Genomic DNA, 14,405 nt, shown 5'->3' on the forward strand with positions numbered 1-14,405 from the left:
GTCCCTATCCTGGGCCGTCTCTGCAGTGCTTTCGGGTAGCCAGGTTCAGAAGCAAAGCCAGAGGTGCCTCCAATGCTGCAACACGAGGTAAGTCCCATAAACCAGCTGCTGCTGGAACTTCGGACCAGACCTCAGGATCCTTTTCCATGAAGCCCTCCGCGTGAAGGTTGGCCCCAGCAGCAAGTCGACACTCAGGTAGGTGCTCGCCTTCAACACTTCGCCCACATATGGGCAGAGTCCTGCCAGAATCCTTGGGTGAGGGACCTCATATCCCAAGTATACCGTCTGGAATTCCAGGAACTCCCTACTCTCAGATTCTTCAGGTCAGGCTTACCAGCTTCACCTCTAGCAAGAGTTTCCTTGCAGGAGGCAGTTCAAAAACTGCTTTCTACAGGAGTTACTGTTCCAGTAACTCCTCCGCTGCACACAAAGGGGTTTTACTCAAGTCTCTTTGTGGTCCCGAAGCCGGACGACTCTGTACGGCCGATCTTAAATCTAAAATCAATGAAACCTTACCTTCGAGTGTTCAAATTCAAGATGGAATCACTGAGGGCAGTGATAACAAGTCTGGAGGAGGGGAAGTTTTCTGGTATCCCTAGTTATCAAGGATGCATACCTGCATATCCAAATATGGCCCCCTCACCAAGCGTTCCTTCGGTTCGCTGTACTGGACCAACATTTCCAGTTTCAGGCCTTACCCTTTGGTCTCTCCACAGAACCTAGGGTGTTCACAAAAGTCATGGCAGAGATTATGTGGCAATTACACATCATGGGTGTCAACATAATCCCGTACCTGGACGATTTCCTAATAAACCCGGTGTCTCAGGAACAGCTGCTGCACAGCATCAGCTTGACTACTCGTCTGCTTGCGGACCACAGATGGATCCTCCATTTCCAGAAATTTCGCCTGGAACCGTCTCAGAGAATTCAGTTCCTGGGGAATGATCCTGGATACGGTGTCTTAAAAGGCCTTGCTATTCAGACTATGGTCCGTTCGGTAGTAGAACCGCGCAGGATCTCAATTCATCTTTGCATTCGCTTGCTGGGCAAAATGGTGGCCTCTTACGAGGCAATACAATACGGCAGGTTCCATGCACGACTATTTCAACTGGATCTGTTGGACAAATGGTCGGGATCTCACCTGCACATGCATCAGTAGGTAACCCTGTCACCGAAAGCACGGATCTCCCGACTTTGGTGGCTACAGGTCTCCCATCTTGTGGAGGGTTGGAGTTTCAATACCCAGTATTGGACTCTGCTAACAACGGATGCCAGCCTCCTGGGTTGGGGGGCTGTGACCCAGGGGACGCAGTTCCAGGAGACCTGGTCCTCTCAGGAATCTACTCTTCCGATCAACATCCTGGAACTCAGAGCAATTTACAATGTTCACAGACAGGCCTCGTACCTCCTTCGGAATGAGGCCATCCAGGTACAGTCGGACAATGCCACGGCAGTAGCATACATCACCCGACAGGGAGGAACAAGAAGCAGGGCTGCCATGCGAGAGGTGTCAAAAATACTCCACTGGGTGAAAGCCAACGCAAGGGCCATCTCAGCCATTAACATTCCGGGAGTGGACAACTGGGAAGCAGACTTCACAAGCAGGCACGACCTCGATCCGGGGGAATGGGGCCTTCACCCTCAGGTGTTTCAACTTGTTCACTGGTGGGGCTGTCCTCAAGTAGACCTGATGGCGTCTCGTCTAACAAGAAGCTCTGTCGTTACTGTTCCAGGACGAGGGACCCGCAGGCGATAGCGGTATGGGCCTGGTATGCGGACCTCTTGACCTTGTCTCTGGAGAAGCCCTGGCCTCTGCCGCTTCTCAAGGACTTTCTTCAACAAGGAACGTTTGTCTATCCAGACTTATAGCGTTTACGTTTGACGGCTTGGAAGTTGAGAGGGAGATTCTAACCAGAAAGGGTCTTCCATCCCGGGTTGTTTCAACTATGATCCAGGCGCGTAAGGTGGTTACGTCCAAACACTACCACTGCATTGGAATACAATATGTTTCTTAGTGCGAGAATAGAAAATATTCGCCTGTGGAGTTTCGTCTGGGCCGTTTTCTACTGTTCCTGCTAGCTGGCGTTGATAAGGGCCTATGATTAGGCTCTATCAAAGTTCAGATTTCGGCTCTCTCTATCTTCTTCCGGAAACAGCTGGCGGTACATCCTCAAGTACAGACCTTTCTAAAGGGGGTTATGCGCATTCAACCTCCCTTTGTCCCTCCCATGGCTCCGTGGGATCTCAATGTGGCATTGACATTTCTCCAGTAGGACTGGTTTGAACCCTTGCATAGGGTAGACTTGAAATATCTAACGTGGAAGACTGTACTGTTGCTGACCTTGACCTCTGCAAGACGTGTTTTGGAATTGGGGGCCTTATCATATGAGAGCCCATACTTGATATTTCATGAGAATAGGGCGGAGCTCAGTACTCGCCCGCACTCTTTGCCGAAGGTTGTCAGCCTTTCATGCGAATCGACCAATTGTGGTTCCGGTGTTATCCGACTCTTCCATTGCTCCAAAGTCCATGGATGTGGCTAGGACTTTGAAGGTATACATCAAAAGGACTGCTCGTCACAGGAAGTCTGATTCGCTTTTTGTCCTTTATGATGCTCATAAGATTGGTCGCCCTGCCTCTAAGCAGTCCATTGCTAAGTGGCTCAGGTTGACTGTTCAACAATCTTCTACTTCTGCAGCTCTACCGCTGCCGAGTTCTGTTCAGGCCCACTCTACAAGGTCGGCGGGTTTATCCTGGGCGGTTGCCCGGAGTGTCTCGGTCTTACAGTTGTGCCGGGCACCTACTTGGTCTGATTCTAACACGTTCGTAAAATTTTACAGGTTTGACACCTTGGCCATGGATGACCTTCAGTTTGGTCAGGCGGTTTTGCAGGAGTCTCAGCACTCTCCCACCTGTTCTGGGAGCTTTGGGACATCCCTATGGTAATATACTATTCCCCAGTATCCATTAGGACGTTAGAGAAAATAGGAATTTAATACCTACCGGTAATTCCTTTTCTCGTAGTCCGTAGTGGATACTGGGTGCCCGCCTCAGTGCTTCGCTTCCTGCTTACCTAGTTGTAAGTGTTCTTGGTTGGGTTTGCTGTTGCTTTCCCTGTTCCATGTTTGGTTAGCGTTGCTATCCTTGTTATGGTTAACGTGGCTTTCCTCTCTGTGATTAGCTCTGCTATCTTTATTATTATTGTGTGTTGGTTACCTCACTGCGTTATGGGGCTAATTCAGGTTGGATCGCAACCAGAATTTTTGCTGAAAAGATGCAGGCGCATGCACAGTGCCCGTCCTGCGCATGCACCCGCATTTACTGCAGGGGAACCCGCAGAAAATGCGTTCGTCTCTGCCTGTCAATCAGGTAGAGGCGGCCGCGGAAGGGGGGGGGGGCGACAACGCTCCTTTTTCAAGAAAGAGATGGAGCGTTGCAGGGGCAGAGCTACGCGAGCGGTGGGTGGTGCGGCGTGAATGGGGGCATGTCAGGGGCGTGATCGCGGCGGCTGCGTGATGTCACATTCAGCCGCCACGATGGGTAAGATGACGCCGTGTCTCCTGCAGCCGCAGCTAAGCTGCGCCAGCAGGGGGCATCAAGATTTTTTACAATGAAGCAGAAATTGCGAGGCGATCGCAATTTCTGCTTCATCAAGGGATGGGCGGCCCCCAGCATGCGATCCTAAGGATAGCAAATTCTGCTGATTAGCAGAATTTGCTATCCTTACTGAATTAGCCCCTATGTGTTTATATACTTCTCTCATCTCCTCGGGCACAGTTTCCTAGATTGAGTCTGCTAGGAGGGGCATAAAGGGGAGGAGCCAGCACACACTATCAATTATTTAAAGAGCCAGGCTCCAATGGACCCGATCTATACCCCATGGTAATATACTATCCCCCAGTATCCACTACGGACTACGAGAAAAGGAATTACCGGTAGGTATTAAATTCCTATTTTTTCGTGTTTATGCCACTTCAATCACTTGCTTAGCATCAAAACATATGGTATACGACCACAGCCAGAAGCACGTTACCTGACCAGGTCGTAACCCATACATCCAGCACTCTCCGCTTCTTCCCCCTGCTGTTATGGGAGAAATCTATTCTGTGCAAGTGCAGGACAGATTTCCTCCTGATGCTGCGGCCGCTTGGGAGTGATGTTGCTGTCTGTAACCGCCAACATCACTCCCAAAATCAAAGCCCAGAAAGCCGTGCGAGCGACACACTGGGGAGTGTGCGCCTAAACTAGAAGTGCGAGGAGGGGGACATCCCCCCAGCACAACTATGCTGATCTCAGCATGTGCAGAGATCAGCTGCAGCAGAGGGGACTGATGATCAGTTCCCCTGCCCCACGCTCCGCTGCGTTCTGCTGTTATATATTTAGGCGGGGCTATGTTGGAGGGAGTAATGGGGGGAGGGTCATCTTTTGGTACGGGTTGTGGGATTGCCTGGGATGGGAGGTGGATTTATTTAAATTATTAAAAAAAGATTGTAAGGTTTGTTGGTGCTGTGTAAGCGGGTGTGAATAAAAACCTGCAGGTCAGCAGCCACCTGGTGAAGAGGTAGCCGGCCTCTTCTATATAGCAAAACACTAAAACGTATAGGAAATATACCAGGTAGGTGCTTCATACCACAGGAAGTCATGGAATGTTTTCTAGACTTACACAAATAAATAAATAAATAAATACTGTGTGAAGGGGGCGTGGCTACGACGGGCATGGAGTAGCACACAGGTTGTGTAGCACTCCAGCTTCATAATCCGCTTAAATATATCCTGAGAGGGTGTGGTATTGAAAGTCGACAGTAACTAGGTCGACAATGTCTAGGTCGACCACTATTGGTCGACAGTAACTAGGTTGACAGGGTGTCTAGGTAGACAGGGTCTTTAGGTCGACATGTTCTAGGTCGACAGGTCAAAAGGTCGACATGAGTTTTTAATGTTATTTTGGTGTCGTTTTCTTCGTAGAGTGACCGGGAACCCCAATTAGTGCACTGCGTCCCCTCGCATGGCTCGCTTCGCTCGCCATGCTTCGGGCATGGTGCCTTCGCTCCGCTACCGCTTCGCTCGGCACAGATTACCATTCCAATCGTAGTCCACGTGGATCGTTAAGTATGAAAAGGTTCAAAAAAAGAAAAATATTGTGAAAAATTCATGTCGACCTTTTGACCTGTCGACCAAAAGACCCTGTCGACCTAGACACCCTGTCGACCTAGTTACTGTCGACCAATAGTGGTCGACCTAGACATTGTCAACCTAGTTACTGTCGACTTTCAATCCAGAACCCATCCTGAGACCCCCCTGGGGCTACAAGTCAGTCTACACCAGGCTTTTATGATGCTGCTTCCTGGTGCCTGTTTTTGAGCTGATCCGTCTCCTGTCGCCCGCTGCGTGCAGTGATTATCGTGAGGCCCGGAGGAAGCCGCATCACGTGGGCCGCCGCTCTGCTCCCGCTTACCGCTGTGCTGTGCATCCTGCCGGATCCCTCTTTCTGGGCCTCCCCGCTGCCTCTCTGGAGCTGTCACCGCCGCTTCACCCTGCATAATAGCGACGGGCTTCCACCCGCCCACTGGCTTCTTCTACCGCGGCTGCTTGGGAGACCAGGGGACGGCCGTGTCACGTGCTCCTCCCGCCGCTGTTGGGCGCGCATATTCGGCTCCCTCTCCCTTCCCCTCCCCTCCTGCTGAGTGCCCTGACTGTCAGGTGTCCCTGTGATATTGGGACCAAGTTACCCACTATAATTGTGCTCCTCCATGCTGCAGAGGAGACCACTGCAGTGGGCTCAATTATTTTCTGGTTATATGTGGCTGCCTGTGCATATATAGCAGCTGGTGAGCTCTGGCTATTTCCTGTTCACAGCTTGGTATTATCTGGGGGTCAGTGCAGCCCAGTCTCCCCTGTGACCTGTTACCCTCAGCTATTTCATCGCACGTTCGGCTGTCTGGGAATTTCATACGGATAACTTTGGATGTAGAAGTCCTATTGGGATTATCTATGGATTCCTATTGCATATCCTGCACTCTCTACTACCTCCCTCCCTCTTACTGGTCAATCCTCTGCAGATTTCCCCCTACTGTCTAATTGCTGCCGTCTATAATGGCTAAACATCATCACAATTCTGCGGCTTCGGCTGCGGCTAAATTGGAGAAGTTTTCCAGGAACCCCCCTGCTCAGCAACAGCCAAGGGACGATTCGCGGCCTGCCTCCTCGCTGCCGTCTCCTTCTACTAGTTCAGGCAGTGACGGCTAGACTTGCGGACAAGATTGGCCAAGTACAGGTGGATTTGTCTATTATACATCAGGACCTTCAGAGGGTGCGGGAGCGAGTTGGAGAGGTGGATACCCACGTCTCCACGCTCGAAGACACGGTGTCACCGCTTGGAAGGCGCACTACCACCCTCGAATCCCAAATGGCTGAGGTGAACAAAAAATTATCGGATATGGAAGGACGATTACGCCGGAATAATGTCCGCTTTATTGGCTTGCCTGAAAAGGAAGAGGGAGCTCACCCCGAACAGTTCCTTGAGGAATGGTTGTTGGATACGTTCGTCGCAGAGGAATTTACGTCACACTTTGCGGTGGAGAGTGCCCACAGGGTCCCTATGCGTCCATTACCCCCTGGAGCGCCTCCTAGAACATTTATTGCTAAGCTTCTTCATTACCGTTATCGGGACGCTATCCTGAAATTAGCACGCACCAATGGCCCCCTCAAATGGAACGGAATCCAAATTTCGGTATTCCCGGACTTTGCAATCGGGGTACAGAAGGACAGGGCCCAATTTGTGCTGATCAAATGAAGGCTCCGCGAGCTAAACTTAGCCTACGCCATGCTTTTTCCTTCCAAGCTGCGGATGGTTGCCAATAGAGAAACACACTTCTTTCCCACTCCCCGAGAGGCAACAGTCTGGTTGGATAGACATTTCCCGACTCGGAGAGCTCTTGCTGACGACTGAACTCTGGAAATATGTTCCTTCCGCTGCAAGTATCCTATGTAGCCGTACGTCGCCCACTGCTGTACTGCCGATGCAGGGGCGCTCGGCTCTGTTTAATTCTGTTTAATTTTGTTAACTATTTTGCCTAGTTACATGAGCCTTCCGAGTTTGCTGTTCGTTCAATTTATTCAGCTTTTTTATCTGTTTGTTATATGCCGATTGTATGCACCATGTGTTTTTTTTCCATTTATTACTATGGTGGGCCGCGGTAGCTCTGGGAACGGTTACACTTTAGCTGGGAGTCTCTCCCACCTTGGCGTCATTAAATTCTTAGCTCCCCCTTTTATAGCTACTGAGGTTAGTATAGTGTGTATGTTCTAGTTTGCCACAGTTGGTATACCCTCTGTTAGGGTTGTTTTGGTTTAGTTCGGGAACTAGGTATTCTACAGTTTCGGGGTGGTGTACAGGGTGGGGGAAGGGTTTTTCTTTTTAAGTATTGTTTGTGGTTTCTGTACTGCAGGTTGCATTGTGTATCGGATATTGCTATAATTATGATACGGGCAGGAGTGCTTCTGCTTAAATATGTGTGGCTTGGCCGTGACCGTCTGCAGGCGACCTGTTTTATTACTCTCACCATGTCTCATGGCTACGATTAATGTTCTGACTTGGAATGTGAGGGGGCTCAATGACAAAATCAAGCGGTCCCTTGTGCTCAGACAGATCAAACAATATGCATCTGATATAACCTGTCTCATGGAAACCCATTTAATGGGCAGCAAGATTATGTCCTTTAAAAAGCCATGGGTGGGTTGGGCATTCCATTCCATTCCATGCATACCTCAGCGTCACGTGGAGTTTCAGTTCTTATCAAAAAAACTGTCCCTTTTTCCCTTGCCAATGTTCAAACAGATCCTTGGTGTCGCTATGTTTTTAAATTGTAAAATTAACTCTATTCCCTTGCTTCTCCTGGCGGTTTATGTCCCACTCCCTTATTCGCACAATATACTTAAAAAGGTGGCGAGCTTTATGGCATTGTCCCCGGGAATGTTCTTGATCCTGCGGTGGACAGGCTGTCTGCGGCACCTTCTCTATCTCAATCAGGGATTACACGGTTTGCGGATATTGTCTCTGAACTGGGTTTGAGTGATCCTTGGAGATTGAAGTACCCCTCTCGGAGACAGTACTCGTGTTTTTCACATTCCCACTCCTCCTTTTCCCGTATTGACATGGCCCTCCTGTCTAAGGAGCTGCTACCCAGGGTCCACGGTATTAGATACGAGACAAGGGGCATATCGGATCATTCTCCTCTCACACTTAACCTAGATTTAAATTGCCAGCGGTGTCAAGCGGTTTGGAAATTTAATCCCTTCTGGTTGACGCATCTGGGAACGGGTTCCGAACTGGAGGCTGCCTGGCTGCAATTTTTTGAATTAAATAAGGGCTCTGTCACCATTTCTCTGTTATGGGATGCGTTTAAGGCCTTTCTGAGAGGGACTTTGATTAAACTAGTAGCTGATCTGAAATCTTTCTTTAAGAAGAAGGAAACCGATCTAGAAGCCCGGGTTGTTGCTTATGAACTGGCCTATCTGCAGGACAGAGTGGACAGCTCTCGAATGTCCTGGCTGTCTGCCCAAAAAGAATAGAAAGACACTCTGATGGAAAAAAACACAGCATAAGCGCCTCTTCTCTTCGCATGTCCTATATGCCACGGGGGATAGACCGGGTTCTTATTTAGCCCGGGGTGATCGCTCCCCCTGTACGGTTGTTTCACTTATTAGGTCGGATGGTGCCAGTATAGATCGCCCCCCTCAAATAGTAGCAGAATTTGTTGATTATTACCAGCAACTCTATAGTTCTAAATTGGATTGTCCCTTAATTGAAATGTCTAATTACATACATGATATACACCTGCCGAGTCTGTCTGCGGATGGCCGTGATCTCCTCGAGGCTCCTTTAGCATCAGACGAGTTTGAAGTTGTGATTAAAGCTTCTCCTGGTGGTAAGGCTTCGGGTATGGACGGTATCCCATCAGAATTATATAAGAAACACCTGGCCTTCTTTGTACCCCAGCTAAGCGTTAATTATTGTTATCCCTAAACCAGACAAAGAACCTAGATTTGTCGAGTCTTACCGTCCAATCTCTATTTTACCCACTGATATCAAATTATTGGCCAAGATTCTAGCGAATAGACTAAATCGAGTTATATCTCAGATACCGTATATACTCGAGTATAAGTCGACCCGAATATAAGCCGAGGCACCTAATTTTACCACAAAAACCTGGGAAAACTTATTGACTCGAGTATAAGCCTAGGGTGGGAAATGCAGCTCTAGCTGAAAACAGCCCTCATACTGCCAGATATGCCCCCACAGTGCCAGATATGCCCCCACAGTGCCAGATATGCGCTCACACTGCCAGATATGCCCCCACAGTGCCAGATATGCCCTCATAGTGCCAGATATGCCCTCATACTGCCAGATATTCCACCACAGTGCCAGATATGCCCTCATAGTGCCAGATAAGCTCCCACAGTGCCTGATATGCCCTCACACTGCCAGATATGCCCCCACAGTGCTAGATATGCCCTCATAGTGCCAGATATGCCCCCACAGTGCCAGATATGCCCTCATACTGCCAGATATTCCCCCACAGTGCCAGATATGCCCTCATAGTGCCAGATATGCCCCCACAGTGCCAGATATGCCCTCATACTGCCAGATATTCCCCCACAGTGCCAGATAAGCCCCCACAGTGCCAGATATGCCCTCATACTGCCAGATATTCTCCCACAGTGCCAGATATGCTCTCATAGTGCCAGATATGCCCCCACAGTGCCAGATATGCCCTCATACTGCCAGATATTCCCCCACAGTGCCAGATATGCCCTCATAGTGCCAGATATGCCCCCCACAGTGCCAGATATGCCCTCATACTGCCAGATATGCCCCCTCAGTGCCACATATGCCCCCCCCCCCCCCCCCCCCCAAGTGCCAAATATGCTCCCCCAGTGCCAGGTATACGGTAACTTACCCTCCGCCGCTCCCACGCTGTCTTGTGAAGGAGGGACACGGAGGGCACAGCGCACGCCTCTCCTGTATCCCTCCTGCGTCTCCGGCGGCCGTGGCGGGTCTGTTAAATGAAGTGCCGGTTCGTGAGCCAATCAGAGCTCATGAATGGGTACTTCATTTAATAGACCCGCCGGAGACGCAGGAGGGACACATGAGAGGCGCGCGCTGTGCCCTCCGTGTCCCTCCTTCCCACCGCACTGACTGCCCTCCGTGTCCCCACTCCTTCCCACTGCACTAACTCGAGTATAAGCCGAGGGGGCTTTTTCAGCACACAAAAAAGTGCTGAAAAAGTTGGCTTATACTCGAGTATATACGGTAATTCACCCTGACCAAACTGGCTTTATGCCGAGCAAATCCACTTCTATTAACTTACGACGTCTGTTCGCCCACTTTCAGGTTCCTGGGGAGGAGACCGACTCCTCTGTTATAGTCTCATTAGATGCCGCTAAGGCCTTTGACTCGGTGGAGTGGCCTTTTCTCTAGGAAATTATGCACAGATTTAGTATAGGCCCTAATTTCATAAAATATGTTAAATTGTTATATTCTCTGCCTATAGCTAGAGTTTCGGTGAACGGTTATGTTTCACGGCCCTTTCTGGTGTTTCAGGGAACGAGACAGGGTTGCCCCTTGTCTCCCACTCTGTTTGCCCTTGCTATTGAGCCGTTGGCCTGCCTTATACGTGCTAGCCGTGACATCTTGGGACTCAGGGTGGGAGATAGAGAGGATAGAATAGCATTGTATGCTGATGATTTATTATTATTCGTGGATGATTACGTCACCTCTATGCCCAAGCTCCTAGATATGATAAATACTTTTGGAGGTTACTCCGGACTTAAAATCAATTGGGATAAATCCTGTATTACTCCACTTAAGGGTGAACCCCCGGTGTCTCCTTTACTCCCTCTTCCACTTCGATGGGTGGTTTCCTTTAAATATTTGGGGGTGTGGGTGTCAAATAACTCCCTCACTTATGCCTCTCTTAACATTGTGCCGCAGATAGCCTACCTTCGCTCTAAAGCCAAGGTCTGGGGGAAATTGCCCTTGACTGCTACAGGCAGAGTCAATCTGATTAAAATGGTATTTTTGCCCAAGCTCCTTTATGTTCTCCAACAAATCTCCTATATATGTTAATCTTAAAATATTTAAACAAATTGATGGCCTGTTGTCATCGTTAATTTGGGCTAACAAGAGGGTGCGTTTGAAGCTCAATACTTTGTCTAGGCCCAAATTGTCAGGTGGTTTGGCCCTTCCTGTTTTTAAATTCTATTATTATGCTGCTCAGCTGGCGCACATCTGGGACTGGGTTAATGATTCTGACTCTCTTGCTTTACACTCACAACTGATATTGCAGGAGTACCCGGGCGGCACACCCCTTCAAATGCTTCTGTATGGTCAGGTCAAAATGTCTAAGGTCCCCTTGATAAGGCAGGCTATTCTTATTTGGAAAGCGGTGCACTCTGTTTTACGAGGTCGAGGTGTGGACCCGGATACTCCTTTAGATAATACCTTTGGATTTCCAGAACTGTCCACTTTACAAACCAGGGAGGTGTGGGGGAGGTGGGACATAACTTCTCTGGGGCAGCTATATACAGGGGATGTACTTAAAACTTTTCGACAACTCCAGCAAGACTATGCCCTCCTCCTATTTCCATGCCCTCCTCCTATTTCTATCGGTTCTTGCAGTTAAGACATGCAATCAATGCTCAGTTTTCTGACTCCCCTCCGCTGCTTATTGACTCCCCTGTCAAGTCTCTGCTGCAAACCCGAAGTAACCGACATTTGATATCTGATATTTATACGGCTATACTTCAGTCCCATCACTCAGACCCGCTATCCTCTCTTAGAATTAAATGGGAATTAGATTTGGGTCCCCTTACGGATGAGTTCTGGGAATGTGCCTTAGGTTCTCCCCGCTCCCCTACCACTAGCATCAGATACCAACAAATTCAGTTATTTGTCCTTCACCGAGTATATATTACACCTGCGAGAATGTTTCATTTTGGGGGTACCCACTCCATGAAGTGCCCTAAGTGTGGCTTGTTAGACGCCGATTTGTGGCACTTACTATGGTTATGTCCTCTTGTAGCAGCATTCTGGACCGGTGTTATTGATACCCTGGTGCTAACGGGCCTTCCATTGTCTGTTTTTACCCCTGCTGTATCTGTCCTGTCGGCTGTGGAGGAGGAGACTCTGGACTCCTCTGGCAGATGCTATATAATTACTATGTGTGGGTTGGCCAAGGTGTGTATTGCCAGACTGTGGCTTGCCAGTGAGGCCCCAGTGCTGCAGTCTTGGTTGACTCTTGTCAATGATACAGCAGCACATGAGAAGTTTGTTTACCTGGCTAGGAAAGCGCAAAATAAATATTATGATATCTGGGGTAGGTGGCTTGAGTCTCCTTACTCGACCAGCCGGGACTTATCTCTTATTCAAAATGTTTTATTCTGATTCCTGTCGGGGGAAGGGTGTGTGTATTGTTATGATTGAGTATCTGTTACCATCTGGACACTGTTGGCGGCCTGAGGGCACCCACACACGGGATTACCTGATGCTTGATCACCTTGTATATGTTTATTCTTTCTTCGATGCCTGCTAACCTGTATGTTTTGTGTTCCTCTATGCCATGTACTGACTGTTGGGTAGTACAATGCTACGTTTCTCCATACTACTCTGTTTGATTTGACCTAACTCCTTGTTCGTTTAAGGGCTATATGACAAAGTGAATCCACACACAATGCTTTTATTTATTTAGTGTTCCTTTTTTTTTCTGTTTTGCCTTGTTTGTTTGTTTATTCTGTTTATTTTCTTATGCTTAAATGTTTGTTGTTGGTGTTTGTGTGTGTATGCATAACTGAAAAACTCAATAAAAAACATTGAATTAAAAAAAAATACTGTGTGAAAAAAGAGAGTCCAGGGACTCACACAGTATTTATTTATTTGTGTGAGTCTGGAAAACATTCCATGACTCAGATTATTATCTGAGAATTATTGATTTTAATTGTTTTTTTTGTGTGTTACTATTGTCTTGTAATGTGTAATAAAATTTAATTTTTATAATTATTGGCTCTGTGGTATCAAGCGCCTACCTGGTATAGTTCCTATTATTTAAATGAATATATGATATGTATAGTGAGTGACACATAAGGAGGGGGGTATTAGACATTAGGGGCTCATTGACACGGGGTGAGGGTGGGGGCTCTACCACTGATATCTATTACCTGGTGGTGGTGGGTCTTGAGTGCTGGGGATCTTTTTCCACTGGGTGTGGGCTACTCTTGATTAGGGGTGGAACTTTAAAAAATCAATGACTATTTCTGAGGTGTTTTGTGGGGTTTTTTTTTTTTTGGGGGGGGGATAGTTACAGTAAGTGGTTAACTGTTTTTCCTTGCTTGTAAGCCTTGATGAAACTAGCTAAACTGATAAATCAATTGTGTGCAACAGGGTCAAAAGAGAATGTTCGGGACATACTTCCGTGTAGGATTTTATGGAGCAAAGTTTGGAGATCTAGATGAACAGGAGTTTATCTATAAAGAACCGACAATCACTAAGCTTGCTGAGATTTCACACAGACTAGAGGTAAAAGCTTTGTAATTATAACTTTTTCCAATTTTAACAATGAAATTATTAATAAGACCTGGGTGCACAACGTTTTGTAGTCCGAGAGCCGCATTGGGCGATTGCAGCAATTGAAGGTACAGTACAACAATAAAACTTTACTCACTTCAACATGTAAATACATACAATTTACTAGCAGAAAAGGTCTTGCAACATTGTTAAACGCTCCCTATGGAGACGGAAGGGACTGCAGGTCTCCAAAGCAGGAATGCGCCTCTCCAGGGTTATGGCCATCCCATGTACATATGTGTCATCATACATCTAGCCTTAATACGCCACACAGCATGAGATGCCTGGTGTTAGTGAGCTGACAGGTCCCGTTCAACGCCACAAGCGTCAGGTGTTTTTATATGACGGAGATGCGTCTTAGACACAACGCTTTGCAAATAGAATACACCAGGAGACTGCTGATTAATTTGACACTTGTATAGCTGTGTGCGACTGAGTCTATATATAAAGCTAAATGGAAGTTGGCATGGAAAAAAGCAACAGCCGTTGCCTCAGAGCACTTTGTATGCAGATTCAAAAGCTCAGTTGCACACAGATATACAAGTGTCGCATATCAAATTAATCAGTATAATCTCCTGGTTCGTTGTAGTTGCATCAGCACAAATGACGCAAAAAAGATTCCCAATGCTAGCAGAGTCACATGGGACCTGGCGTGCCAAGAGGAGCTGTTTGGTGCGGCTGCAGGACACATCTATAGTAACGCATTCCAAACAATGTATTAACACATATCCTCACCTCTGCAGCAGCACCATCTCAGCCACATAGCAACACAGGGCAGTACGGA

The 14,405-nt window shown here is 47.9% G+C and overlaps 1 protein-coding gene across 2 annotated transcripts in view; it reads left to right on the plus strand.

The window, feature by feature from the left end:
* DOCK8 (dedicator of cytokinesis 8) overlaps window positions 1–14,405 on the plus strand; it is a 458,638-nt gene that overhangs the window by 398,159 nt on the left and 46,074 nt on the right. For both annotated transcript variants that reach the window (XM_063913931.1, XM_063913933.1), the window contains one exon: window positions 13,439–13,573. In XM_063913931.1, coding sequence (XP_063770001.1) covers window positions 13,439–13,573 — 135 coding nt within the window. The remainder of the gene's footprint in view (window positions 1–13,438; window positions 13,574–14,405) is intronic.

This window comes from Pseudophryne corroboree, chromosome 1 (genome assembly GCF_028390025.1).
Source record: "Pseudophryne corroboree isolate aPseCor3 chromosome 1, aPseCor3.hap2, whole genome shotgun sequence".
Lineage (NCBI taxonomy): Eukaryota > Metazoa > Chordata > Amphibia > Anura > Myobatrachidae > Pseudophryne > Pseudophryne corroboree.